Below are 24,905 nucleotides of genomic sequence, written 5' to 3' on the forward strand. Positions count from 1 at the left end.
GCCTATGGGATACTCTGTACTATCTTTGTAATAAATCTGTAAATTTAAAACCATCCTAAAAGTTTATTAAAAAAAAAAAAAACACTGTAAGCAAATAAAAAGCTACTCAAGATCCAGGGGGAAAAAAAATCACATAGGTAGATGGGTCTGTTGAAATGGTAAAGCAGGGCTTAACAGAAATTTCCTGGGAGACAACTCCTAAGAAAAAGGTGTCAGCAGACTAGAGATTAACAAATGAGAACAGCACAGCATCTGGTCACTCAGCTTTTTCTCCTGGCTCAATCTCCAGTATCTAAATCTGGTGGAAACAGCTATATGCAAAAATACACACAAATCAACAAAAAACATGGAAAAGAGTGTTTTGTAAAAACTTTATAAAATATCAAGGCCCAAGTGGCAATTGTGTACTACCAATGTGGGTTAGGATAATTTTATTGTAGGTAGAGAGGGAATTCTCCACTTTTCTGTTGGGACATAGTGTTGCTTAGTCTAACATGATTTTCAGCCCACCAGCAGCAGCTGGGGCCTTAGGAGGGTGCAGGATCCATGAGAAGGGGCACACTACATTACCCAGGGAGAGTGGCACCCACCTATCAGCTATCTGGACTTATTTCTGGGCACAAGTGAGACCTCCTTCAGCCCTCCCCCAAGTATCTGACTGGGTACTGGTTCTGCTAGTGCAAAGGGAGAGAGTAGGGGCCAGCATAACACAGTTCACACACTCAATACCTTGATCTTCTCCACATCTCTAGGCTAGTTTTATCTCCGTTTCAGATGTCAAGGCTGTCCCTTTCAGCAATGGAGCTGTAATAACCACTGGGTTGACTCCTCCAGCTTCCAGCCCCAGAGGTAATGCAACTTTTACCTATCATTCTATGTCCTGATAACAAGAATTTTAAGTATATCCACTGTCTTTATAAGTTCACTGGGCAGTTCGTTGGAATGCTTATGCACCATTTTCCAATGTTTTATCTTCCATTATCTTTTTGACTTAAGAAACGTTTTTAGAGAAAAAGGGACAGATGAACAAAAAAGAACAGAAAAAATCAGCCACAGATAACCACTGTTAATCTTTTAGTGGACACAGCTTTCAGTATTGTTTTCTATACATAAATTACTAGGTAAGTATCTTGTAGTTTTACAAAAATGTACTCATGCCATATAGTTGGTTCTGCAAGTTGTGTTTTTTAATTTTACAATGCACCATAAACATTTTTCCATGTAACAGATGAAAATTTGCTACTGAGAACACCGCGTTGCAGTTGGGTCAAAAGGCTGCTAGTAACAGGAGGGATGCCTAAAGTATTACCATAAGGTTAAAGCACATGGTCTGGTATATGCCTGCCAGGGACATTACACATAAGGAATGTCTTCAATGTCCCTTCGTGGGGCCCTGCAGCCACCCCTGAACTCCCTTGGACCTCTAGGGTAGAAGGGGTCCTGTAAATTTCTTTGCATCCACAAATACGCCCCCAATTTCTGTTTGCTTTTTCTCTTCTCATCCTCCACCCTAGCCATATTGTCAAATTCTCTTATCATGTCCTCATTGCTTAAATTCATATCGTGTATGGCCTCTTTATACTCCTTGAGGTAATAAGCCAGCCCCTTATTAGTTTTTCTTTTGGCTTTCCTGGGTACATCATCCTCAGCTGGGCGCTTCCCTGCAGGCCTTGTTTGACTCTCTGGCTCTCCCTCACTCCCTGGCTTTCTCTCTCTCTCTGATCCTCCCTCCATCTCTGCCTCTCCCTCCTTCTCTGACTTTACTTCTTCTTTTGCCTTTTCCTCACTCTCTGGCTTTTCTTTATCCTTTAACATTTCCTCATCTCCTGCCTTGCCCTTGTTTTCTGCCTTTCTCTCATTTTCTAACTTATCCTTGTCTTCCAGAGTACAAGCTACTTCTGGCTTTCCCCCGTCCTGCGGCTGTTCTTCATTTTCCATCTTTCCTTGGTTCGAAGGCATTCCTTCATTTTCATTGTAGAGTTTTTCCATGTCGAGATTTCCCCTCCTTTTCCTCTCCTGGGGGATGGGGGTGGAGGGAAGAGGAGACAAAGAGGAGACATGGGAGACTGACGGTGTGGGGTGGAATGCAGGTCTGGACAGTAGTTGCATCTCATCCCTGGTGAGGGTTCCCCTAAACTGGACGTGCCTCCAAGAGGGCCTTCTGCCCACCACGTAGCCCGCCACTCCTCCCACACACATGAGCCAGCCATTGCCTGGCAGGCCCTGCCACCTTCTCTGCACTGGTTCAGCCTGGTAAGGTGCGTGTTCACGTGGGTGGGGGATGGGCAGGGGCCCCAATTCGGCCATAGCCGGGCCCTCCACACTCAACCCTTGTGAGCCCCTGTCCATGCAGCCCCCCCCTCCCCACCCCGCTTTCACGGACCTGCGGGGATTCTGGACAGGTTGTTCCTCCTCTTTGGGCCTCGCAGAGCGCTGGGAACAACAGACGCGCAGACCTGCGGACAGACAGGAGACAGGGGTAGGGGCTGCGCGCTCAGCGGGCTCACAGGGACTCGGATCCCTTTCCTGAGTCCAGGCCCTGCTCACCCAACGTTTTCCTCCCCTACCTCCCCCGCACCCCAGCCGCCATTTCTTTCCAGGCCTCGGGCACCAAACCAGGATGCTTTTCAAACTAAATTTGGGCCTCTGTGTCCTTCTCCTCAGAGGCAACTCTCCTACCCAGCTTCGCGGTCAAGTTTTTCTCTACGCACAGAACGGCAGAAGGGGTTTACTTCCACTGTCTCACTACTGGGGCGTCCCCAGCCCACCATCTTCGGCTCCAAAATGGACGGAGGGCAGAGAAGAGGATGTGCCTAGAAAGCGGGCATGGATACTTGGGGGTGCTCGCCTTCTTCACCCTCTGCCCACTGGCTGCTTGATCCCCCTCAGCCACCCTTAGCGGTTTTCCCAGCGTCATCTCTGTCCACACTCGGGCCAGATTCCCTCGACCCGACCCCACCCCCAGCCTTTCCCCCTACGATACCCGTTCCCCTTCCACCATTCTAATGTTCCGCTAGCAGCGTGGAAGGCCCACACACTGACCTGAAAGAAGCTGGACCAAGAATTAGGAGCCCAGGGACCGGAGCATACAGGACCCAGCCAACGGGACAGAGGGTAGGCACTCGGACCGGTGCCTACATCTGCGCCCGGGCAGATCACGTGAACGCTGCAGCGATGGAGTTCCACCGCCCCATGCCCCGCCTCCTGCCCAGCCGCTTTCAGCCACCCACCATCTCTCTCCAGCAGGTACCTTCTCACCTCCCTGGGCCCTTTTGCCCTTTTCTTCTTGTTGAGAAACTGATCAAAGAAAGAATTTTAATGAAAATCAGAAAGTTTTTTTTTTTAATGAGTTGGACGGTCCGGAGGAGGAGTCTTGATAATGTTGCTCTTAAATTCCATTGAAATAACGTAGACCCACCCGATAAAATAATATAAATGTGAACGTAAGTACAATATAAAGAATAAATTATTGCACTTGAAAAAACTTAGGAAAATTTTTCCAAAATAAATGAAATTGTCTCTTTTGCCTGACATGTACAAACATAAATTTTAGAATGAATTTTAAAAAGTTGTATTTGAACCAAACTAAAAAAACAATTAATTTATCTTCAGTGAGAAACTGAATATACAAGAAACAATGACCAGACCATATTCAAAAATAGAACTGTAATCCACAGCCTTTGCTGCAAGCAGCTGGAGAAGCCAAAGCATAGCATCTGCAGAAATTTTCAGGACTTTGGTCAATTTGCTGGCCTTTCTGGACTTTTTTTTTTTTTTTACCCGATGACCAACAAGAAAACCCCAAATATGAACCCCTACTCAATCACATAGGATGTTTGCCTCTAGTTGGCCTGCCTCTAGCTTCCTCACATCAACAGCCTCCAATCAGAGCATCCTTGAAGTCTTTGTGGGTTTTTTTTATTTTCCACTCTAAAGCTTTCCCACTCCCCTGCCTGCCTTTGAATCTCTTCCAGACTCAAATGATGGTAGGCTTGACTTCCTTGCTATAAAAAAAGCTGTGAATAAGTAGCACTTGTTTGTTCTCTTATGCGTAGTCTCCGTTTATCTATCTCCACATAAACTTTTGATGTGGAAGGCCTTTAAATATGGTCACATGCTGCTTAATAACGGGGATATGTTCTGAGAAATGCATCAGGCAATTTCGTGGTGGTGTGAACATCGTAGGGTGTAGTTATACAAACCTATATGGAATAGCCTACTACACTCTTAGGCTATATACTATAACCTATCACACCAACCACCGTTGTAGTCTTTGCTGTCCGTTGTCATTGACTAATTGATATGCAGAATGGCTATATAACAAAGAGACAAATGCTGATAGATTAGATTACATGAAAATTTGTAACAGATTTGTTGGACTGGGGACACATGCACTCTCCCCTGCTCTTGTTGAATATATTGGTGAAAAATTTCTGAAGATTAACTTTGTAAATTATTTTAAAATAAAAATGTTGGCCGGGCACGGTAGCTTACACCTCTAATCCCAACACTTTGGGAGGCCGATGGGGTTGGATCACCTCAGGTCAGGAATTCGAGATCAGCCTGACCAAGATGGTGAAACCCAGCCTCTACTAAAAATATGAAAATTAGCTGGATGTGGTGACTGGCACTTGTAATCCCAGCTACTTGGGAGGCTGAGGCAGGAGAACCGCTCCACTTGAACCCATGAAGTGGAGGTTGCAGTGAGCTGAGATTGCGCCATTGCACTCTAGCCTGGGCAACAGACTGAGACTAAGTCTCAAAAAAAAAAAATTGATCTTTTGTGCCAGCAATTCCACTTCTAATAGTTACCCACAACGATAATTTTCTTTCTTCAACTTTTATTTTAAGCTCAGAGGCACATGTGTGGGGTGTGAAGGTTTGTTACATAGATAAACACGTGTCATGGTGGTTTGCTGAATAGATTATCCCATCACCTAGATATTAAGCCTGGCAGCCACTAGCTATTCTTCCTTATGCTCTCCCTCCCTGCCTACAACAGGCCCCTGGGTGTGTTGTTCCCCCATGTGTCCATGTGTTCTCATTATTCAGTTCCCACTTATAAGTGAGAACATACAGTATTTGGTTTTCTGTTCCTGCATTAGTTTCCTGAGGATAATGGCTTCTAGCTTCATCTATGTCCCTGCAAAGGACATAATCTCATTCCTTTTTATGGCTGCATAGTATTCCACAGTGTATAGATACCACATTTTCTTTATCTAGTCTATCATTGATGGGCATTTAAGTTGATTCTATATCTTTGCTATTGTGAATAGTGCTGCAATGAACATTTGTGTGCATGTATCCTTATAATAGAATGATTTATATTCCTTTGGGTATATACCCGGTAATGGGATTACTCCGTCAAATGGTATTTCTGTTTCTAGAACTTTGAGGAATCGCCACAGTTTTCCACTACGGTTGCTGATTTACACTTCCACCAACAGTGTAAAAGTGTTTCTTTGTCTCTGCAGTCTCGCCAGCATCTGTTGTTTTTTTGACTTTTTAATAGCCATTCTGTGTGGCTTGAGATGGTATCTCATTGTGGTTGTATTTGCATTTCTCTAATTACCAATGATATTGAGCTTTTTTCATATGCTTGTTGGCCTCATGTATGTCTTCTTTTGAGAAGTATCTGTTCATGTCCTTTGCCTATTTTTTAATGGGGTTGTTTTTTCTTGTAAATTTGTTTGGAGACTCTGGATATTAGACCTTTGTCAGATAGATAAATTGCAAAAATTTTATCCCATTCTGTAGGTTTTCTGTTCACTCTGATGAGTTTCATTTGCTGCACAGAAGCTCATTAGTTTAATTAGATCTCATTTGTCAATTTTTGCTTTCGTTGCAACTGCTTTTGGCATTTTCATTATGAAATCTTGCCCGTGCCTATGTACTGAATGATATTGCCTAGATTTTCTTCTACGGCTTTTGTAGTATTGGGTTTTACACTTAAGTCTTTAATCTATCTTGAGTTAAATTTTGTATATGGTATAAAGAAGGGATCTGGTTTCAGTCTTCTGCATATGGCTAGCCATTTCTCCCAGCACTATTTATTAAATAGGGAATCCTTTTCCCATTGCTAGTTTTTGCCAGGCTTATTGAAGATCAGATGGTTGTAGGTGTGTAGTCTTATTTCTGAGTTCTGTTTTCTGTTCCATTGATCTATGTGTCTGTTCTTATGCCAATACCATGCTGATTTGTTTACTGTAGCCTTTTAGTATAGTTTGAAGTTAGGTAGTGTGATGCCTCCAACTTTGTTCTTTTTGTTTAGGGATTGTCTTGGCTATTTGGGCTCTTTTTGTTTCCATATGAGTTTTGCAATAGTTTTTTCTAATTCTTTGAAGAAGGTCAATGGTATTTTAATGCAAATAGCATTGAATCTATAAATTGCTTTGGGCAGTATGGCCATTTTTATGATACTGATTCTTCCTATCTATGAGAATGAAGTGTTTTTCCATTTGTTTGGGTCCTCACTGAAATCCTCTCTGATTTCTTTGAGTAGTGGTTTGTAGTTCTCTTTGAAGAGATCCTTCACTTCCCTTGTTAGCTGTATTCCTAGGAATCTTATTCTTTTTATAGCAATTGTGAATGGAAGTTCATTCATGATTTGGCTCTCAGCTTGCCTGTTGTTGGTGTATAGGAATGCTAATGATATTTGCACATTGATTTTGTATCCTGAGGCTTTGCTGAAGTTGCTTATCAGCTTAAGAAGCTTTTGGGCTGAGACAATGGTGTTTTCTAGATATAAGAGAATTTCATCTTCAAACAAAGATAATTTGACTTCCTCTCTTCTTATTTGAATACACTTTATTTCTTTCTTTTGCCTGATTGTCCTGGCCAGAACTTCCAATACTATGTTGAATAGAAGTGATGAGAGAACATCCTTGTCTTGTGCTGGTTTTCAAGGGGAATGCTTCCAACTTTTGCCCATTCATTATGATATTGACTGTGGGTTTTTCATATATGGGCATTATTATTTTGAGGTATGTTCCTTCAATACGTAGTTTATTAAGAGTTCTTAACATGAAGGGATATTGAATTTTATCAAAGGGCTTTTCTACATCTATTGAGATTATCATGTGGTTTTTGTCTTTAGTGCTGTTTATGTGATAAATCACATTTATTGATTTCTCTATGTTAAACCAGCCTTGCATCCTGGGGATGAAGCCAACTTGATCATGGTGGATAAGCTCTTTGATGTGCTGCTGGACTTGGTTTGCCAGTATTTTATTGAGGATTTTTGCATCAATGTTCATCAAGAATATTGGCCTGAAGTTTTCTTTTTTTGTTGTATCTCTGACAGGTTTTGGTATTAGGATGATGCTGGCCTCGTAATATGAATTACAAGGGGGGAGTCTTTCCTTTTCAATTTTTTTGGAATAGTTTCAGTAGAAGTGGTACCAGCTCTTCTTTGTACCTCTGGTAAAATTCAGTTGTGAATCCGTCTGGTCCTGGGCATTTTTGTTGTTGTTGTTGTCAGTAGGCTATTTATTACTGCCTCAATTTCAGAACTTATTATTGGTCTATTCAGGGATTAAATTTATTCTGGGTTCGATCTTGGGAGGGTGTATGTGTCCAGGAATTTATCCATTTCTTTTAGATTTTCTAGTTTATGTGCATAGAGGTGTTTATAGTATTCTCTGATGGTTTTTGTATTTCTGTAATATCCCCCATGATTTCTGATTGTGTTTATTTGATTTTTTTTCTCTTTTCTTCTTTATTAGTCCAGCTAGCAGTCTATTTATTAATTTTTTCCAAAAACCAGCTCCTGGATTCATCAATTTTTTGAAGAGTTTTTTAAATGTCTCTATCTCCTTCAATTCAGCTATGATTTTGGCTATTTCTAATCTTCTGCTGGCTTTGGGGTTTGTCTGCTTTTAGTTCTCTAGCTCTTTTAGTTGTGATGTTAGGTTAACTTGATATCTTTCTAGCTTTTTTATGTACCCAGAGATATAATTAATACAGTGCTACAATAGTCTTATATTTGAAATTTTCACTTTGTTAGGCTAAGGTGGGTGGATTGCTTGAGCCCAGGAGTTTGAGACCAGCCTGGGCAACATGGCAAAACCCTGTTTCTGCAAGATTTACAAAATTTAGCTCATTGTGGTAGCATGCACCAATAGTCCCAGCGACTTGGGAGGCTGGGGTGGGAAAATTGATTGCTCTCGGGAAGTAGAGGCTGCAGTGAGGTGTGACTGCACCGCTGCACTCCAGCCTGGGTGACAGAGCCAGACCTTGTCTCAAAAAAATTATGTTAAAAAGATTCCCATAGTAATTATTTTTTGAGTATTTATCTTTGTTTGTATTATAACTACAGTAGTCATTCCACTGGCTTAGTTTATAATTTAAAAATATGGAACAGAACAAATGTCTATCATTGCAGATTTAGTTACATAATCTTCTTAGTACACTGGCTTACTCTGGTTATCTTTGGGTGTTTGGTTTATAAAAATAATTAATCCTTATATATTGGGCACTTAATACATAGTAAAAATAATTCTTTATTAACTGTTCATCATCCCAATTGATGGTGGCACTTCTATATATGGTGGGGCACAAAGGACAGCCACAAGTATATGATATTGCCCTCTAGAGATGCCACTTATGTTCCTAGCCCTGTGCTAGCTACCTTGTATTATCTGGCATGCTATTTCATTTATCCCTGGTGGGTCAATTTGCACTCCAAGGAAACAGAATGACTTATAAGGCTACAGTCTTAACCCAATATAGTACTGAAATAAGTACAGTAAGAGAAATAAAACAAGGAAGCCCACTAACACACCCAAGTGTACAAGTTTTTAGTGTGTGATAGGGAAACATTTCTGATCAGTAGTAAAACATAGGCTATTATAGAAATTATATTTGTATAATTAGTTAAATACTTGAGGGAAAATGAAGAGCTTTATTTTCTGACATACATTCAGATATCTTCAGGGTAGGCAAGAGACATGAAATAAAAGGCATCTGGGTTGAAAGGAAAGAAGTAAAACTATCCATTTGCAGGTGATGTCATCTTGTATATAGAACATCCCAAAGGATCCACTAAATAACTGTGAGAACCAACAAATGAGTCCAGTGATGTGGCTGAATATAAGATTGACATACAATAATTAATTGTATTTTATATGCTAGCAATAAACTATTCAAAGAGGAAAGTAAGAAAAAAATCCACTTAGAATAGCATAAAGATATTAAAACAATTATAAAGAAATTCAGTAAAAAGTCCAAGACTTGTACACCAAAAACTAAAAAGAATTGTTGAAAGAAATATTAAGAATACGTAAATAAATGGAAAGACATTCTATATTCATAGATTGGAAGACTTAATGTTGTTAAGATTGGTGATATTTCCAAAATTGATCTATAGAATCAATGTAATCTCTATCAAATTCTCATCTGGTTTCTTTGCAGAAATTAGTAAAAAATCCCAAAAATCCACATGAAAATGCAGGAAACCCAGAATATACAAAACAATATTTAAAAAGAAGGATGACATTGGAGGTCTCACACTTCCAGATTTCTATCAAGGCAATGTTGTACTTACATAAGGATGTATAGATCAATGGAATATAATTGAGAGTCCAGAAATAAACCCTGACATCTACAGTCATGCCAAGAAAATTCAACCATGAAAGAATAGTCTTTTTAACAAATGGTGCTGAGACAAATGGATATCTACCTGCAAAAAAATGAATCTGGGCCTCTTCCTTACACCATCTACAAAACTTAACTCAAAATAGATTAAAGTCCTAATTGTAAGAGCGAAAACTATCAAATTCTTAGAAGAAAACTTATGTGTAATTCTTTATGACCTTGGATTAGGCAATGGCTTTTCAGATATGACAACAAAAGCTCAAGAAACAAAAGAAATATAGATAAATGGGACTTCATCAAAATGCAAAAGTTTTGAGATTCAAAGGACATCATAAGGAAAGTGAGAAGACAACTAACAGAATAGGAGAAAATTTTTGTAAGTAATGTATCTGATAAGGGATTTGTATGTATAATATATAGAGAATACTTATAACTAAATAATTTTAAAAGCCCAATTTTAAAATGGGCAAAGGATCCGAATAGATATTTCTCTAAAGAAAATATACAAATGGCCAATAAATTCATCAAAATGTGCCCAACATCATTAGCCATCAGGAAAATGCAAATCAAAGCCATAATGAAATACCACTTTATACCCACTAGGATGGATATAATAAACAAGAAATATAATGACAGGTGTTTGCAAAGATGTAGAGAAATTGGAACCATCGCATACTACAGGTGGGAACATCAAATGGGACACTACTGTGGAAAACAGTTGGGCAGTTCCTCAAAATGTTAAACGTGGCATTACTGTATGACTCAACAATTCCACTCCTAGGTATATCCCCAAGGGAAATGAAACAATATGCCTACACAAAACTTGAATGCGTATGTTCCTGGCAGAATTATTCATTATGGTTAGAAAGTAGAAATATCTTAAATACCTATCACTTGATGAGTAGATAAGTAAAATATGATATATCTGTATAATGTAATATTATTTGGCAAAAATATAGAACAAACTGCTGATACATGCTAAAACATGAATGAACCTTGAAAATATTGTGCCAAGTGAAAGAATCCAGTCACAAATTGTTATATATTGTATGAGTCTATTAATGTGCAATATTTAGAATTGGCATATCCATAGAGACAGAAGGTAAATTAGTGGTAGCATAGGGCTAGGGGTGGGAAATTGAAGGGAAAATGGTAGTGACGGCTAATGGCCGTGAGATTTCTTTTTGCAGTTATGAAAATGTTCTAAGATTGATTGTGATGATGGTTGCACAGCTCTGTAAGTATACTAAAAAGCCATTGAATTATGCACCCTAAATAGGCAAACTATGTGGTATGAGAATTATATCTCAATAAAGCTGTGATAAAAATCTGTCATAATATTATTTCCAAGTATTCTATTATATGGATTTTCTCTATAATGGATTGAATTAAAGTCACATATTTTTTCTCTATTATGCATGTTTTACTATTTATATGTTAGTCCATTTCCCTGATCATTTTATTTGGATTTAGTCTAAGAACTTGAATTAATGGATCAAATGTTATGAGAATTTTAAGATTTATTGATACATGGAGCTAAATGTCTACTATGTTGTTAATTATAAAAACTAAAGAAAATAAAACATATACATAATGTAGAGGGTGGGGTTGTATGTTATATTTTATTAAATTTTTCTATGTTTATTTCATATACAATTTGTATATTTAATGAAATTATACATATGTACTGTTCTGCTACTTGATTCTTTCGCTTAGAAGTATATCTTGAGAACATTCCCGTGTCAGTCTACATAGAACTACCTTATACATTTTAATGGTTGCATAATATTCCACTCTTTAGAATTACCAAAATTTATTTAATCAATTTCCCATTGATTAGCATTAGAAGTTTAATACTTTTACTATTAACAACATTGATCTATTGAATATCTATATGCATACCACATCCATTTATTCACCTGGGGAAGAGATATAATTTCCAAAGTTGTTCTGTCCCACTCCACATATGATATGTGACCTTTCTCTTCTTCTCATTGACAGATGTAGACTTTGTCTTTTCCTCTTCAATTTGGGAGGATCTGTGACTATTTTGATCAATATAGTACGACGTAAATCACTTTGTGTGACTTTGAGGTTAGGTCAAAAAACACCACAAGGTTATCTTCCTGGCATCTTTGGAATGCTCACTCTTGGACAAGCAGCTGCCATGTAATAATTCTTCCTACCCTGAAACCACCATGCTGAAAAGGCCATATATATGCTCTTTGGTTGACAGCTCCAGCTATGTTGTAATCCAAAAGCCAGCAATAACTGCCATCCCTGTTAGTGAGCTCTCTTGGATTTCCATCCCAGTTCATCTATAAGATGATTGCAGTCCCAGCTGACATATTTTATTTATTTATTTACTTACTTAATTATTTATTTTTTGAGACAGAGTCTTGCTGTGTCACTCAGGCTAGAGTGCAGTGGTATAATATTGGCTCACTGCAACCTCCGTCTCCCGGGTTCAAGTGATTCTCCTGCCTCAGCCTCCTGAGTAGCTGGGACTACAGTCCTACGCCACCACACCCGGCTAATTTTTTTATATTTTTAGTGGAGACGGGTTTCACCAAGTTGGCCAGGATGGTCTCCATCTGTTGACCTCATGATCTGCCTGCCTTGGCCTCCCAAAGTGCTGGGATTACAGGCCTAAGCCACTGCACCCGGCCCAGGACCAATCCCATTGTATTGGAGACTGTACTGGGAGCTGGGATTTCATCCTTCCAAGTTGATGTGGTGGGTTTTGTTTTCAGGCATATGTGCCTGGAAGTGTGTGTGTGTGTGTGTGTGTCACATTATTTTTCTTAATCAGTTGCCATGTGCTATGGTTTGAATGTTTGTGTCTGCTCCAAAATTCACATTGAAACTTAATCGACAACGTAATAGTATTAAGAGGTGGGGGCCCTAGGAGGTAATTAGGCCATGAGGGCTCTGCCCTCATGAATAGGATTAGCGACTTTATAAAAGGGCTGGAGGGAATTGGCTAGGCCTATTTCGTCCTTCCACTTTCCTCCAAATTAGGATGCAGCAACAAGATGCTATCTTGGAAGCAGAACCCGCTCCCTCAACCAGATATCAAACTTGCTGATGCCTCCCGAATTGTGAGAAATAACTTTCTGTTCCTTATAAATTACCCAATCTCAGGTATTTAGCAGCACAAATGGACTAACAATGTATGAGGCAGGAATTATGTCCACTACTACCAGCCCTGAATTTATATCCTTAAATCTCCATGATTAGAAGCAAAAGATTAGACAATAAAGCAACCAAACATAATCAAAGAGACACACCAGTTTCCTCTTCAACATCCAAGGCTGAACATCCCAGGAAGGCTCGTATTGGTCCAGCAGGGTCACCTCCTCACACTTGGGGCCAATACTCAGGGGCTGCAGGTCCTACATTGGCTGAGCCAGCAGAGAGTGGAGTATGAGCTGCTCTCATTGGATGATCACATCATCCAAATCATGCATAATTGCAGATTATTAAGATTTGTGTTTTTTAAAAAGAAAGACTTTTGACTGGAAAAGAACGTAATTGAATAAATCTCAATGAAATAGAATAAAAACTTCAGAGTCCAGAGAGCTTGGTAAGGGGATCGTTTCTTGAAATTTTTGACCTATATTTCTGTGCTTTTTGTTTGTTTTCATTATGTATTAACGTGAATTCAAAAAAAGCTTGTGACTTTTTATTCCAGTAACACTGTTTCCCCAGGTGTCCTGCTTATAGTACGTTATTTACAGCAGTTAAAACTGTTTCCCTTAGTCTTTAAAAAAAAAAAAAAAGAATAAGAGCATGCTTGCTCACTTAGTCTCCTTGTTCATCATGCACCTACCAGGTTAATAATCAAATATTCTCATTGCCCCATCTAGCCTTTTAGCATCAAGCCCTGTTTTTCTCTCTACTTACCAGATTGATCTGTCTCAATCACCCCTGCACTCTCAGGCAGATTATAATGCATTTTTAATATTCTTTCACTAATGTTTCTATTTGCTTTCTGAATTTACAAGAGCAAAATGGCAAAACCACTATGACTGTCTTCATGAATTTGATATATTAAAATGCCTTTTTGCATAATACAATGTGTATGAGACCAATATGCTAGAAGAATTTTGGTAAAACATTTGTGTGGCACACTGACAGACCTTGGCATTTTGAAGCAGCATGATATAAATTAAGTGACTTAATGAAATTTTTTTTTCCAAACATGTCCACAGCTCTTTCTCTAAATACACACAGCTCTGAAAAGAGCCTCGGTTTCCCAAAATGTTGTCCCAAATGTGTGTCAATCATGTGGTAACTCTTTGGGCAGTTTACTTGCAGATGATTTTGTTGTAGTTTTTCCAGGTCTCCTCTGCAGTAAAATCCTTTTTCAAGTCCTTTTATAAGATTTTTCTAATACACCAGATATGATAAATAATAGTCTTGATGAGAGGGCTCAATTTTTCTGAATCCTGAGTCTAATGATGGTAATGCTAGTATTTTACCATGAAACAAACATTGTGCAACTCATCATATTAGCAAAGGAAGTTAAATCATTTACTGAGATTAACTGAAGATTACCCTTTTTTCCTTTAACATCATCAGGTGAATCATATTTGTATTTTACTGAAACATCTTTATATTTTTGGATGAATCCTGCTTTGTCCCTTTTTGTTCATCATTAACTATGATACCAGATATAATTGGTAATATTTTATGTAGGACTTTATATTCTTGTTTATAAATGTGACTGGTCAGAACTATTTTTAGCATGCTTTCTTCACATTATATGTTCTTTACATCAAAGTGATATTTTTTCCCTTCATAACCTGACACTGTTCCATTAAGAGAAAAACATACCTGTTCCTTAATGGCCTAACATGAAATAGTTTTGGAATTCTGGCCTATTGGGAAGGTAGCTCACTGATGACCTCGATTTCTTCCATTCTTCTTATTCCTTTATTAAATCTCTTTTGCAGGGAGAAGACTGGGTTTAATTTCTGTAATTTATATTTTCCACAAGTTCATAAATTTAATCAATATATTCAGTTGTATTATTATAGATATTTGAAAGAGACATCCTTTCCATTGAATAATATTTCACGCATGATTCCCCTTTTCTCCCTAAGGAGGTTACTTAGATGTTTAGTTTAGTAACTTTTTACAGCCAAGAACTCCCATATTTATCCACAAATTATACAATTTAAAGTATGTTTCTAGGACCTAAGTATTGTCAAGAAAATGATTTTAAAATTGTTTAATGGTTATGAATATTTTACATTTTCATAAATATTCCTTTTTTTTGTGTGTGTCTATGTTCTTTGTTTGAAGACTATAGTTTTGTCATTTTTCCTTTTTCTGAGTCACTGAGGTTTTTGATCAGAATGGGAGGCAGTGGTTTGTTAGCCAGGTCTCTTGTTTTCCACAAGCTCCTCTCCCATGTGGGAGAATTCCTGCTCAAGCCACAGTGGCTTATCCCAGGGTAACATTAGATTCTGGGTTAGTGGACAAATGGCCCTAATGTGGCCAGCATCATTCCTCTGGAATCATGGACCTGGTTTATGGAGATCAGAATCTCTCAAAAAGTTGAAGCTGAAATTGCTGCAATTTAGCTGCTGTAGATAGTATCTTCAAAGTGCTCTTGGTGGAGCCTACAAGAAGCTTTCAGTCAGCCTGACCATTTCATGCCTTCTTATTGAACTGTGCCATGCAGAGCTATCCAATCACATTTGCCATTGTGTGGTTTATTGGCAGGGTTTCCTCAAATTACATTTCATCTAATTAGATGCTGTGTGTGTACCCAGTACTTCATTTGAATACAGAGCCCATACTTGGGCACCACCCTGTCACCAACTACTATCTCTTTCATTCTAAGGTACTGAAAAACAATGTCCGTCATGGCTGATCATTCTTCTAAATCTGAGTTTACCAAAAAGGGCTTTAAGAAAGTCATTTCCAAAACACAGAAGAGAAAGATGCGAAAAGAGATGCTATGGAGACGGTTGAGTAACTATCTATATTTACATATGTGTTTACAAGGTTCAGAAGCAATCTCATCCTGATATCAGCACTACATTAAATTCCTTGGGCATCATGAATGATTTTCTTATCAACATCTTTGAGCACATCACCACCAAGGCTGGCTGCCTGGTTGCTACACTAAGCACTCCACTATCACCTCCAGAGAGATCCAGAGCACCCGAACCTGATGCGTCTGGCAATATCCGCAAGCACACTGCATTCAAAATCAAAGGTAAGAACCATTATACTCAATAATGTTGCATTATACCACTTTACTAACAACTTAGTTCTTTTAGTTATTTTTCTAGGTCAGCCATTCATGGTACCTGTAAGATGTTATCTACATTTTTCACTCTTATTCCCTCATAAATATATGCTGAAATTTTCCAGAGATATATATGGCAACAGATTAATTGCAGGAACATATATACGAATTCAACAGACTTCTCTTGGAATAAACATTAAAGAGATTTTCAAATAAAAAAATCCATCTCCTAATAACTTGTTTTAGGAAACATATTTTTCATATAAATTCACAATTTAGGTTTACAGGATGTAATGGATATTTTATCGTAAGTTTAAAAGGAATTAATATAAATATATTAAAAATTTCTATTTTACTATTTAATACAATAAATATTGACAATATGACCACATGAAATTTTAAAGCTTCATTATTTTTAAACTGAAAATAGCCTCTTTCTCAGTGGTTTTGCCACAAGAGGGGAAGGCCATCCTTTCCCACATACTCACCATACAAAATTCATTTGCATATTTATAGACTGGAATTATTTCCATCGCTTTAAGTAACTAAAGGCACACATCTTTTAGTTCTATAAAATTGCTCTCATAGAATCAGAATCAAACAACCCAGAAGGGTGTACTGTAGATAACACCTAATTTTCTTTTGAAGAACATTTTTCCTATAGTTTTCCTATTTTTGATAAACATTAATTTCAAAGTATAGTTATTCTTGATCACAAAATAAGACTGAACTCATTAGATTTGGCTTGTTTATTTACATAGGTGCAGCAGAAATCCTATTTGCTATATAGTCCTTCTTTAGTATTCATTTCTGAGAGTTTTCATAATGATGACCACATTGGGCATTTTTACTGTATTAAAATTATATATAACATAAAATTGACCATATAAACAATTTTTGGTGTACAGTTTAGTGACACGAAATATATTCACATTGTTGTGCAACCATTATCATCTGTCTCCAGACTTTTTCATCTTCCCAAACTGAAGCTATACTCATTAAACAACAACTTCCCATTTCCCCCACAGTCCCAGTTCCTGGTAACCACCATTCTACTTTCTGTCTCTGTGAATTTGACTACTCTAGGTGCCCCATATAAATGGAATCATACAATATTTGTTTTTTGTGTCTGGCTTACATCACTTAGCATAATGTCATCAAGGTTCATCGATGTTATAGCATGTGTCAGAATTTTATTCCTTTCTAAAGCTGAATAATATTCCATTGTATGTTTATATCCGCATTTTATTTATTTATTCATCCCTTGATGGACACTTGGGTTGTTTCCACCTTTTGGCTATTGTGAATACCGCTGTCATTGACCAGTGGCATACAATATCTATTCAAGCTCCTGCTTTCAATTATTTTGTGTGTGTACTCAAAGTAGAATTGATAGGTCATATATTAATTGTATATTTAAGTTTTTGGGAGTTACCATGCTATTTTCCACAGTGGCTGTACCATTTTATGTTTCCATCAACAATGCACAAGGGTTCCAATTTCTTTGCATCCTTGCCAATACTTGTTATTTTCTGTTTTTTTTTTCTCATATAGTAGCCATCCTGATGGTTGTGAAGTGGTATCTCACTCTGTAGTTTGATTTGCATTTCCTTACTAATTAATGATGTTGAGCATCTTTTCATATATTGGCAATCTGTATATCTTCTTTGGAGTGATAGTCATTCAGGTCCTTTGCTGACTTTTTAATTGGATTATTTGCTTTTTTACTGTTGAGTTGTAGGAGTTCTTTATACATTCTAAATATTAGTTCCTTATGAGATATGTGATTTGCCAATATTTTCTCCCATTGCATGGATTGCATTTCACTGTATTGATAGTGTCCTTTGATGCACAGAAGTTTTTATTTTGATAAAATCCAATTTATTTATTTTTGTTGCCTGTGCTTTTGTTATCCAAGAAATCATTGCCAAATCTAATGTCCTGAAGGTTTCCCCCTATGTTTTCTTCTAAGAGTTTGATAGTTTTCTATTTACATTTAGGTCTTAAATCTATTTTGAGTTTATTTTTGTATATGGTGTAAGGGAAGGATCTAACTTCATTCTTTGGCATGTGGATATTCGGTTTTCCTCACATATTCATTAAAAAGACTGTCCTTTCCCTCATGGAATGGTCTTGGCACCCTTGTCAAAAATCAATTACAATATATGTGATAGTTTATTCCTGGGTTCTCTATTCTACCCCATTAGTTTATTTGTCTGTCTTTAATGCCAATACCATACTATGTTGATTAATGCAGATTTTTGGTAAGTTTTAAAATCTGGTAGTGTGAGACCTCCAACTTTGTTCTTTCTCAAGATTGTTTTACTTATTCAGTATTCCTTGAGACTCCATATGAATTTTAGGATGCATTTTTCTATTCCTGTAAAAAACATCATTGGAATTTTGATAGGGATTGAATATACAGATCACTTTGATTAGTATTGACATCTTAACAATATTAAGTCTTTCAATCCATGAACACAGAATGCATTTCCATTTATTTCTGTCTTTTAAATTTTCTTTCATTAATGTTTTATAACTCTCAGTGCAGATGTCCTTTGCCTCCTTAATTAAGTTTATTTCTAATTATTTTATTCTTTTTGATGCTATTGCAAATGGAATTGTTTTCTTAATTTCCTTTTTGGGTTGCTCATTGTTAGCTTATAAAAATGTAACTCACCAGGTGTGGTGGCTCATGCCTGTAATCCCAGCACTTTGGGAGGCTGAGGCAGGCAGATTATGAGGTCAGGAGTTTGAGACCAACCTGACCAACATGATGAAACCCCATCTCAACTAAAAATACAAAAATTAGCCGGGCGTGGTGGTGCGTGCTTGTAATCCCAGCTATTCAGGAGGCTGAGGCAGAAGAATCACTTGAAGCTGGGAAGTGGAGGTTGCAGTAAGCCGAGATCGCACCACTGCACTCCAGCCTGGGCGATAGAGTGAGACTCTATCTAAAAAAAAAACGCAACTGAATTTTATGTGTTGGTTTTGCATCCTACAACATTGCTGAATTTATTAGTTTGAACAGTTATTTTGTGGAATCCTTAAATTTTTCTACATACTAGGTAATGTCATCTGTGCACAGAAATAATTTTACTTTCTTTATAATTTGAATGCTTCTTTTTCTTCGTGTAATTGTTTTGTCTAGAACTTCCAATATTATTTTCAATGCAGGTGTCTTGTTCCTGACCTTAAAAGAAAAGCTTTCAGGGTTTCACCATTGAATTTGATGTTAGCTGTGGGATTTTCACATTAGATTTTTAAAAGCCTCTTATTATTTGCCTATCCTGAGGCTACAAAGGAAACTCAAGAAACTTTTCTCTCTGGATTTCACCTGCACCATATATAATTTGGGCCAATTCTTTCTTCTTGAGGTTATCAAACAATCTCGGAGGTCGTGGTCTTTGTTTCTCACCAATAAGGCTGGGACCCTGAAAGCCGAGTACTAAGTAGGTTTTCCTCAGGGGGCTCTCTACTTTAAACCTTAATTCTCTAACTGTAGCTGGTTATACGTGATTAAGAGAGCATCATTCTTATATTCCCAACACAGTCTTATTTGTATAACCAAATTTGCCAATTATTAATATATCCTGGTTAAAAGGAGGACAAGTTCTTATTGAACATGTACAGATCACTATATTACCATGAAAAGTAGAATATCTAATTCGAATTTGTGAATTCTACAGAGGGTGGGGGTGTCAGAGAAAAAGATAATTTGTAAATGTTTTGTTTCAGTTTACAAATGCCACATCTACTAAATTGTTATGGGTTAAAGATATGTAAGAAAGACAAGGCTGTGTTATATATCCAGAACATAGAACAACATCAATAATATTAAACAAAAACTACAATAATCCCTCATCAGATAATTCAATCATAAATGATTAACTCTTGTTCGGATGGACTTGGGGTTAGCAGTTTCATGAATCCATCTGCTTCTCAACTGAAAAGAAATTCTTGAAATCCTCAGTCTATTCGTATGGTTTTAAAGTTGTTAAAGCAGTGACTTCAGAAGCTAGCCAGGTACAGTGGCTCATGCCTGTAATTCCAGCAGTTAGGGAGGCTCAGGTGAGCGGATTGCTTGAGGCCAGGAGTTAGAGACCAGCCTGGCCAAAAATAGACCCTCATCTCTGCAAAAAACAAACAAACCACCACCACTAACAACAAAAACACCTCAGCCTGGCATGGTGGTGCACACCTGCAGTTCTAGCTACGCAGGAGCCTGAGGCAGGAGAATTGCTTGAGCCCAGAAATTAGATGCTGCAATGAGCTATGATTACAACACTGCACTCCAGCCTGGGTGACAGAGTGAGACCCTCATCTCAAAAAAAAAAAAAGAAGCAAGTACCTTTCATGTGTCAAAAGACTAAAATACATAGCATAGTTTCGCAGGGAGGTATACAGTTCCTTTCCAGCACCCTAACATTTTTGCATGTATTGACATGGGCCATGTAGGCAAAGCTCGAACCCCTGCTCATCTAAGTCTTGGAATAATACCTTTTTGGTCTTGCTTGAGCACGAGAGCAAGGCAAGCTTCTGAGCAGCTGTTAACCACACCATTTCTCACTTGCCTCCCTATCTAGCAGGAGACTATTATGAGAGTTTCTCATTGCCTCTTGGATTCTGATGAGGTGTGAGTCTTTCTGCCCTACTCCTTTGGGTTACAGCTGCAAGCTGTAAAACTTTTTAGCTGCATTTATCTTTTTTTTGTGGTGGCAATATTCACAACCTACTCTGTCAGTTATCTTGAACTATACAATACATTGTTATTTGCTGTAAATCACCCTACTGTCTAATAGAACACCAAACTTATTCTTCCTGCCTAACTGTAACTGACTACCCCAATTTGATAATTATATTATGTAGACATGCATTGAAACATCACATTGTAGCCCATAAATCTATACAATTATCATGCATCAATTATAAATAAAAATTAAATTTAAGAAACTGTGACTGTAGTACAGCATTGACTTCTTAGAAACAGGATGTCCTCTCACGCATGTTGCAGTCATTTGGCACCTTTTGTTTTGCCCAATGCAAGCAACAATTTGTTACTAATTAAAAAAATATATACGTAAGTAATTAACTCTTTGAATCTCATAAGGGCTAATTGTTTCTTTACTGACCAAATCTATCACCCTGCCTAGTGTTGACATCCATTTCCACGGGGCTCTGAGATAGTCCTCCTTTCTTGAAGAGACAAACTCTGGCCTGTGACTGATTGCAGGGTCTTCCGGTAAGCATCAGAATAAAACAAAAAGTATTTGTGGATGACAGAGGCTTAACATGGGGCTGTGGTTAATTTATTGATGGTAATTTTCTAAAGTGAAAGAACTCATGTGTCTATAACAAGAATAATGGAATCGACAGAAAATTTGGTTACTTCTGTAACACAAAGGTAGTAAAGCTAATCCACAAAGTTTTAAATACAATGCATATAGTCTAAATTATACAGATTTTCAGTGAAGACAGTGAATATTACATCTGATTTACAGAAAAACAGATTAACATAATTTTTATAAAAGAAAAATATTTGAATTTTATAATTCACGAACACACAATATACATAATATATCATGAGTATATTAAGAATTCAGTAGTAATATATACCAAGAGAATATCAAGTTGAGATTCAGTAAGTCTTGAGTAGATCCCAAACATCTATAATTTAATAAAACTTCATAGGAAATATTTTACCAGTATATGTACAGAGGTTTAACTAGGTGTCATTGTGTAACTTGCAATTTTCACCAAATATTGTTTCTGAAATTTATCTACATTCTAATTGCTGTAGCTTTAGTCCATTCATTTTTACTGTTATATCATATTCCATTGAATGATTTGTTTGATTTATCCAAAATAATCTGTTGATGGACATTTCAATTGTTTTCAGATTTATGCTATTAAAAAGATTAATTTTACCTGTTTTAAAACATACCAGTGGAATTATACAGTATTCCCTTTTTTGTGCTTGACTTCTTTTGTATTTTTTTAATTTTTAAATTTTAATTTCTGTGGGTGCCTAGTGGGTATTTATGAGGTGATGTTTTGATACAGTTATGCAATGTGAAATAATCACATCACAGAACATGAAGTATTCATTCTCTCAAGCATTTATCCTTTGCGTTACAAACAATCCAACTATACTAAATTACTAAATTAAATTACTTTAAAATGTATGATAAAATTATTATTGACTATAATCTCCCTGTTGTGCTACCAAATAGTAGGTTTTATTCATTCTTTCTACTTTTTGTACCTATTAACCATCCCTCCTTCCCCTTCACCCTTCTACTATCTTCTCCAGCTTCTGAAAACCATCCTTCTACTCTCTATTTCCGTGAGTTTAACTTTCTTTTGCTCAGCATAATGTCTGTGAGACTTAAGAAACCTATCAACTGGCCAGGCGTGGTGACTCACACCTGTAATCCCAGCACTTTGGAAGGCTGAGGTGGGCGGATCACCTGAGGTCAGGAGTTCAAGTCCAGCCTGACCAACATGGAGAAACCCTGTCTCTACTAAAAATACAAAGTTAGCCAGGTGTGGTGGCGCATGCCTATAGTCCCAGCTACTCTGGAGCCTTAGACAGGAGAATCACTTGAACCTGGGAGGTAGTGGTTGTGGTGAGCTGAGATTTCGCCATTGTGCTCCAGCCTGGGCAACAAGAGCGACACTTCGTCTCAAAAAAAGAAAAAAAAAAGAACTCTGTCAACCAAGTACAATGTGGGGACCTTGTTTGGACCATAATTGGAACAAACCAGCATATGAAAAGCATTTGTGCAACAATTGATATTGATATTAATGAGTTACTATCAAATTTTTACTAGGTGTGACAATGGTATTGTGGTTATGTTAAAAAAGAGCTCTCATCTTTTAGAGATTCACACTGAAATACTTATGGGTGAAAATATATTATTTGCTTCAAAATGGTGGAGGTGGGAAAATGTGGAGTATGTGACTACAAATTGATAAATCTTGGAATTAGGTGATGAGAAATGGGTGTTTAATAGATTATTTTCTCTACTTTTGTATATATTTGAAATTTTCCATAATAAAATTTTTTTTTAAAAAAAGAGTGGTGCAGAGATTATTTTGTACAAATCTCCTTGTATACCTCTGCCAGGTGTTTATATATATCTGTGGGTCCATTTGAGGTGTTATCAAATAGGCACCGTCTGCTAGATATGACCAAAATTTTCTGCAAAGTCTATATGTATGGCCGGTCACAGTCCAACCAATTGTGTATGGAAGGTCTCATTGGTCTACATTGTTCATCTAAATAGGAGGATGAGTGCCTGGTTCCAAACCCAGGCTTTTTAGTTGAGCACATGGGGATTAAGATAGCAGCTTAATGCTATCTTACTCATACCATCAGCACCAGGTATTTTCTTTATTGTCAATGTAATTTGTTCGTTTTTTTCTAGACCTGCCGCATTGCATGAGTCATTCCAGAGGGTCACTAAGCTCATAGATTCACAGTCTCCTCCCCTAGGGCTGCCAGATTTAACAAATAAGCATACATCCAGGACACCCAATTGTATTTGAATTTCAGATAAACAAAACAATATTGCATCAGACTAAAAATTATTTGCTGTTTATCTGAAATTCAAATTTAACTGGCTTGTAATAAATTCAATCTGGCAACCATACACGTGGAGGACTTTGTGAAGTAGAACCAAAGGACTCCAGTCAACAGCCCCCACTGAGCTCCCAGAAGACACCCCCACCAGTTGTCATTCATGTGAGTCAGGACTCTCAGGTATCTCAAAGTGCAGTCTCCAGATGACCACAGCCCAGGTGACAGATACCACATGGAGCCAAAAACAACCAGCAGAGCTCAGTCAACACACAGAATCCTGAGACATAATAAACAGCTATTGTTTTGGGGTGTTTTGTTAAGCAGAAATGGATATTCAAAACATGTTATTTGAGTATACTCTTTCTATCATTGGATAATGTAGATATTCCCTTATTCTAAAAGCCTTGGTAGGACTTTGTTATAGTTTTAGATACAGTCTGTCTGTGGGTTAATATGTGAATATAAATTTCTGAACATTCCATCAATTCCTTCTTGAAGGAATTTCCAAGAAAATTTTTCTGATGTATGATTTTCATTCTACTTTTGGAATTTAGAAACTAATTCCGATCCTTTATCATAAGATGAACCTCCACTGTAATCATGCTTGTGAAGGGAGTAAGAAAGTGTTGCTATAAATGGCTCCATGGGCCACGTGGCGAACTATGTCGTCAGAAGTGTGCTTGGTGAGCATACAATCAGAACAGAGAGGTGTTTATTCACTTTGAGAAGTGTTCCTCAAAGAAGGTGTTCTGGAATATTTTTCCCTGCTATAGGGATAGCCTTTAACAAGGAAGTCACTTTCCTTGGGCACACAAACTCTTTCAGCAGATAGCAGATGGAATATGCATTTTAGTTCTTGATGTTTGTGGCTGTCCCAGTGTAGCACTGCTGGGTGGGTAAGTCTGTCCAATTCCATAGTTCATTAATAGGAAGCCCACATGCCAGCACATCTAAGACACGTTCTCCAATCTCATCTTTATAGGGAATAAAGTTGATGTACTATTCTCCTTATGCTTTTGCCATAACTCTTAGTTGGTTTAGAGCTCAGACTTGGAGTAGGAGTTATTTTGGAGGCCACTTAAAGAACCAAGCAGTTTGGAGCAAGATCATAGAAACAGTTGGGAAGCCAGTGAGACCCAGAAAAAGGAAGAAGAGTTCAAGCCTATTGGAAGACCCACTCCTGAGGGCAGAGCAGAACAGATTTTCAAAAAGTTGATACATAATATTGTACATATTTATGGGGTACATGTAATATTTTGTTACATGCATAGAATATGTCATAATCAAGTCAGGGTATTTAGGGTATCCATCACCTCGAGTATGTATCATTTTTATATGTTGGGAACATTTCAAGTCCTTTATTCTAGCTATTTTGAAATGTATAATACATTGTTGTTAACTATAGTCACCCATCTCTGCTATAGAACATTATAACTTATTCCTTTTATACCAAGAGTTTTA

General features: G+C 37.5%; 1 protein-coding gene across 1 annotated transcript; it reads right to left on the reverse strand.

Annotated features, from left to right (window-relative positions):
- Positions 1 to 1,165: 1,165 nt before the first annotated feature.
- Positions 1,166 to 3,153, reverse strand: TCEAL4 (transcription elongation factor A like 4). Its single transcript, XM_012436872.3, has 3 exons — positions 3,043 to 3,153; positions 2,384 to 2,456; positions 1,166 to 2,016 (listed from the first exon to the last, which is right to left on the reverse strand). Exon 3 carries the CDS (start codon positions 1,987 to 1,989, stop codon positions 1,354 to 1,356), a length of 636 nt encoding a protein of 211 aa, XP_012292295.2. The 5' UTR covers positions 1,990 to 2,016; positions 2,384 to 2,456; positions 3,043 to 3,153; the 3' UTR covers positions 1,166 to 1,353.
- Between the last annotated feature and the right edge of the window lie 21,752 nt (positions 3,154 to 24,905).

Source organism: Aotus nancymaae, unplaced genomic scaffold, assembly GCF_030222135.1.
Source record: "Aotus nancymaae isolate 86718 unplaced genomic scaffold, 86718_ANA_hifiasm-v0.15.2.pri h1tg000004l, whole genome shotgun sequence".
Lineage (NCBI taxonomy): Eukaryota > Metazoa > Chordata > Mammalia > Primates > Aotidae > Aotus > Aotus nancymaae.

Bases quoted from the DNA above. Each gene is read 5' to 3' on its own strand.
- TCEAL4 (XM_012436872.3), bottom strand. From the start codon at position 1,989: ATGGAAAAACTCTACAATGAAAATGAAGGAATGCCTTCGAACCAAGGA.